The sequence below is a fragment of the Impatiens glandulifera genome, chromosome 3 (assembly GCF_907164915.1).
Source record: "Impatiens glandulifera chromosome 3, dImpGla2.1, whole genome shotgun sequence".
NCBI lineage: Eukaryota > Viridiplantae > Streptophyta > Magnoliopsida > Ericales > Balsaminaceae > Impatiens > Impatiens glandulifera.
Genome location: NC_061864.1, coordinates 53194640 through 53200467, shown reverse-complemented (window position 1 = coordinate 53200467; position 5828 = coordinate 53194640). Strand labels below are relative to the sequence as shown.

Below are 5828 nucleotides of genomic sequence, written 5' to 3'. Positions count from 1 at the left end.
GTGAAAATTTTTAGTCAGATTTCTCGGTCCTAGCTTAAGAACATCGGTCGAACCTTTTGGTCCTGTTGAAATTATCGGTGTCAGGTCTTGGTCCTAGGTTTGAATTTTTCGGTCCAAAGTTTCGATCCAGATCGAGGATCTTCGGTCGGATCTCTCGGTCCTAGGCTAACAAGCCTCAATCCTTAAGAACATCAAAGGTTCATTTTTTAATTCATTTTTTAACTTGGATTATTTGATCCAAGGATTTGGGTAGATTCATAAAACTCATAGGAACATGTTGATCATCATCTCAAGGTAACAATCGACTTGGATGATGATCAATTGATTCAAAACAGTTTGTGATAAAAAATCGAGTTTTTGATTTTAAAGTTGTTTTGAAGTGTAAGGAGTTATTCAATAGCTTCCTTATACTACATATATTTGATTGGTACAAAAACAAAAACACTATTTGCTTGTTTGAACCAATTCAAGAACTCAAAATTTTCAATTATTTTAAAATTTTTGATTTTGATCAACATGATCGGGACAAATCAAATATGATCTAAATAGTTTCCCAACATCATTATAATCATGTTGGGAAGCTTTCTGGGCCGTTATTCAACTGAATTAACCCTATAACAGCAAACTCGATTTTTCGATTTTAAAAATTCAAATTTGGGTTTTTGTTAATAAGATTGATTGATCGATTATATCTTATCTAGATAGTTTCTAAATGGTCTTAGGATCATTATTCAATCATAAAAAACCATAAACATTAAGCATACAAGCTCATGCAATTTGAAATATACAAATTTCAAATTCAAACTGTAAATATGAATTAGAGCGTGATTGGATCCTTACCAATGATTGGAGAACACTCCTTAGAACTTGGGGAAGCGGTTGAGATGCATAGATCCAAACTTTAAGGCCATATCCAAAGTTTTCAAAAAATCCGAAAGCTTGTAGCTTTAATGGAGGCTTTTTAAAAATCAAAGATTGGAAGGTGGAGAGTGAATCTTTTGACTTCGGATCAACTTAGTGAGCTATTTATAGCTTCCCAAGGTTGGTTGATCCATCCAAGTGGACCGAATCAGCCAAAATTCATTTATGATATTTTGGTTGTTCTTCCTCAAGTTGGTCGTAATATGGATGAATCCTCCCTATTCTTGTAGGAGAAATGATCACCATCGTAGGGTGATCATTTAAAGTTGACTACTGAGGGAATTCCAAAAAGGAGAAATCGAATACGGATCTTCGTTCTTATCCGCCCGACGTCGCGATGAAGAAGATGGTGGCACTCAAAACGACGTCGTTTTGAGCGCGTTTGGGCGTTTCGTCCAAGCGTCGTTGTGTATGGGCGTTCCGTTAGTGACTTGGCTAACTGGCGCCAGCCAATCCGATTCCTCGTGCGCGCACTTCTCCTCGGCTACAACGGGCTACGCGTCTGCTTCCTGACGTTAGATGAAAATCCAGCGCTCATCTGATGACTATAATTCTTGCTGTTACGGATCCTTCGGGTTTCGACTGCATTGAATTACTATAATTTATTTTTATTAAATCCTTAAAGGTTTATTTGAAAAGTATTTTTCATTCACCATTTTGCCTTTATTTTCTATTTTTTTAAATACACAAAATATTAAAATAAATATTACAAATATTGTACCAATTTTTTAAAATATATTTTTATGGTTAAATAAATAATTGTTTTATATGAAATGACTATAACAATTTATTCTAAATTATTTATTTTTATCCCTTTAATTTTTCTAAAATTATTTTAAAATAAAATGGATACAAATTTTATCTCGGATAATTTTATATTTTATTTTGCCTTAACCCTTAATTAATTTGATTAATTACTACAATAATTAATTATAATTAATTGTTTTAATTGAGTTTTTGCTAAGATTAATTATTTTGATTTTATTTATTTAAAAATAAATCAAAACAATTATTTAAATATTATAAATTAGAGTATAAATTTGTAATGCTTACAATAATATAATAAATATGTAATATATAATAAATACTATATTAGGTTCAAAACATAAAACCAACTAAATATATTTTCACAATGTTTTAAATAATTAATAAATATTTTTTTTATTTTATAATATTATATATATATATATATATATATATATATATATTACACCAAATATTATAATGTTAAATTATTATTATTATTAAATAAAAATAATCATTTAATTTTATTAATTATACAAAAATAATAATTATATAGCTTTTTTTTTAATATTATTAAATGAATAACTGAAATAAAATAAATAAAAAATATTTTATAAAAATAATAAAAGAAATTTTAAGATAAATTAATAAAAACATAATTTTTAGAATTGACATAAAATTTAAAGATAAAAATATCAATAACTATATTTTTTTTATTTAATTATTTATATATATTTTTAATTAATATTTGTAGTACTATTTATTATATTAATTTATTTATTTTTAAATAATTAATTAATTAATTTATATATTTAGCTGTACAAATACCCAAAATTCATTGGGATTAAATCTGTTGTTCTAAAATTTATATTTAATTTTGTACTTCTTTTGCAAAATATGTGACTTTTTATTTTTTTATTTATTAATTATTCTATAAAATAATAAATTTTGTAACTGTGGTATATAGTGAAACATGTGAATTCATTTTAGTTAAATTTAAAAACATAACTTTTAAACTATAAATATATCTATAAAAATCTGATCATATATAAAATAAATGGAGATTATAAATCTCATATTTTTATTCACACCCTATTAATAGGTTGCTTCTCTTTACACACGGCAAACACAGCTATTTGAAAGTGTGGTGGCAGAAAGAGACAAACGAAACAACAACTGTCTAACGTCTGTCAGATCTTTCATTTTCAAACCCGCGTTAACGCCAATATTGTCGTGCCTTTCTTTCTCTCTCTCTCTAACTAATAAAAGAATGCGTGTCAATTCCCAAATAATTTAAAAACTTAGATTTTTCCAAATATGCTTCAATAGCAAAAACAAACAACTTATTAATGTTTGGTTTGGTTTTATCATACTTCTACTTTTTTATATTATTTTGTTTTGATTTTATATCTAGTTATAATTATGTTATTAAATAACTTAGACTAATGTACAATTTGTTTGAAAAAATGGTTAGTAAAATATTTGTTATTTGACTAATCATTCAATATTTTATTTGCATCCCAATATTATTAAAAAACACAACATATTTTACTTAAAATTTAGTTTCATGATCAATTTCAATAAAAAAAACTTACTGTAAACAAAGTAAGATTGTAACGTCAAATAGTATTTCTCAAACTTTTGTCTTTCAGTTGTTTGTTTGTATTTTTGTATTTAATATGATTTTTAAAGAATGATTTATAAATAACCAATTAGAAACTAAAATGTGTCATTTTGGAAGACTCTGATGACACAAATAATATTATTAAATGAAGAACTTTAACATAAATTATTTTATTTTATTTGTAGATGACATTATAACATAATCTGGCATCCACTTCTTCTATCTTCTACTTTATATATATAATGCCCTATACACCTTCCCTCTCCCACTAAAAACCAGACAGAATGAATTCTTCTATGTTTTCTTCTTTCCTCCACTTCTTCTTCATCCTCATGATTTCTTCTTCTGCAACTGCATGTGATCGATGCCTGCATAACTCCAAGGTCGCCTACTTCTCCAGCGCATCTGTCATTTCCGGTAAGAATCCATCTTCTTCATCTTCATAAGCTCTTCATTTTTAATTGATTTGACAAATTAGATCGATCCACAATTAATGCAGGTGGGGCTTGTGGGTATGGTTCTCTAGCCAAAAGTTTCAGTAACGGAATGGTCGCTGCTGCTGCTCCTTCCATCTACAAAAATGGAGCTGGCTGTGGTTCCTGTTTTAAGGTCGGTCTGGTGTTTTCCCCCATTTCCTGTTTTAGGGTATGGCTTTGATCGATTGTTTAGGTTAATTTGTTTGTTTGTGTAGATAAGTTGCAAGAACGCCACTCTGTGTAGTAAACAGGGGACGAAAGTGATAGTGACAGATCTCAACAAGGACAACCGCACAGATTTTGTCCTTACCAGTAGTGCTTTTGTCGCCATGGCTAACAAAGGCAAGGAGCGCGATATTCTCAATCTGGGTATTCTCGATGTCGAATACAGAAGGTTTGAAATCAATCCATTTGACCTGTTTTTTTAATTTTTTATACTTGGTAATAACATCAAACACCTGGGAACAGAATACCATGTGAATACAAGAACAAGAACTTGACAGTTAGTGTGGATGAGAGTAGCCATAGACCAAGCTATCTCGCCATCAAATTCATCTATCAAGGCGGTCAGACAGAGATTGTCGGAGTTGACGTGGCTCAGGTGAGACTTGAATTGATTGATTCATTCATTCATTCATGATTTGATTTGAACATAAATATAAATGTGAAATTGTTTGGTTGGTTGGTTGGTTGTGCAGGTTGGTTCTTCGAACTGGAGTTTCTTGAGCCGGCGAGGCAACGATGCGGTGTGGGCGACGAGTAGAGTCCCAAGCGGCGCATTGCAAATGAGATTAGTGGTGACTTCGGGGTACGACGGGAAGTGGATTTGGGCGAAAAGTAGTGTTCTTCCGGCGGACTGGAAAGCGGGATTCACATACGATTCCGGCGTTCAAATAACGGATATAACTCAGGAAGGATGCTCATCTTGTGATGAAGAACAAATCTGAAGATGAATATCACCAAACATTAATAATTATTATTAAGTACAACAACAAGTAGTAGTAAAAGTTAAGAAAGGATTTGTCGGATAAATATATTTCTTTCTTTTTTGTAAGCTGAAAAACACATCATATATATTAATCATAACACCATTGATGAAGCACCATTATCATCACTAAATTACTGTTTGGTTTGGGTTGAAAGTTGAACATAAAATAATACCTCAAATATATTATTTATTAATGACGAACAATATTACAATCAATTGTAAGAAAGAATCATTTGCATTCAATTCAAGCAATAAGATTCGGCCAGAGGAAGGATAGAAGAAATTAATGCCCTTCTCTTTTCTTTTTCAAATTAATAGTCACTCTTTATTATTTTTTTGTATTATTAGTTTGACATAAATTATTTAACAGCTTCGAGGGACAGTTACATTAATGGGCTTAAACTTTTAAGTGAATTATTTTATCCAAATTGTCAGTATTTAATGTTGTTTAGTCTTAATTAGTCTGAGTACTTATTTGGACTAAGAATTATATATAAATTAAATTTTATAATTTTGTAATATTTTTTAAACTGGTATGATCCCATTGGAACCTAGAAAACTGTGTCACTTGTAAGAACATAAATTGGAGGATTAACTATGAAATGTTTATACATTTTCCACTAAATAAATACAATATGATGGACAATACAATATAGATGTGTTGTTTCCTCTGAAAATGTCAATCTATCTGAGCCTAGTCAGTTGACGAGTTAATTAGTCTCTGAATTGAAACCGGGATTATGGTATTCAAATAAACAGTAAATCCTTCATCCTCATAGAAGATGATCGAGACATTCTATATGAAATGCAGATAAAAAGGTAGAGATGAAGATGATGAATCAATGAAATATCTATCAGAATGACATTTACTTACCTTTTGGGTTGTCCAAGCCGGAGGACCAGCAAAAGTGAGAAGTTTCCCAATGATCTTCTCATTAATTTCTTAAAGCTATCAAGGTCAATTGAGCTATATCCTTGAAATAGAAAAGGTTTAGATGATGCCTAAATATATATCATAAATGCATTTGTTGTATAATCAAATCAGCACAACTTTCTTGTTTCAACAAAAAGACTT

The 5828-nt window shown here is 29.8% G+C and overlaps 1 protein-coding gene across 1 annotated transcript; it reads left to right on the top strand.

Moving 5' to 3' along the window:
• The first annotated feature begins 3537 nt into the window (after nucleotides 1–3537).
• LOC124931112 (expansin-like A2) lies at nucleotides 3538–4864 on the top strand. The gene is made up of 5 exons (XM_047471502.1): nucleotides 3538–3706; nucleotides 3789–3898; nucleotides 3981–4159; nucleotides 4234–4366; nucleotides 4464–4864. The coding sequence occupies exons 1-5, from the start codon at nucleotides 3574–3576 to the stop codon at nucleotides 4710–4712; spliced, it is 804 nt and encodes a 267-aa protein (XP_047327458.1). The 5' UTR covers nucleotides 3538–3573; the 3' UTR covers nucleotides 4713–4864.
• Nucleotides 4865–5828: the final 964 nt, after the last annotated feature.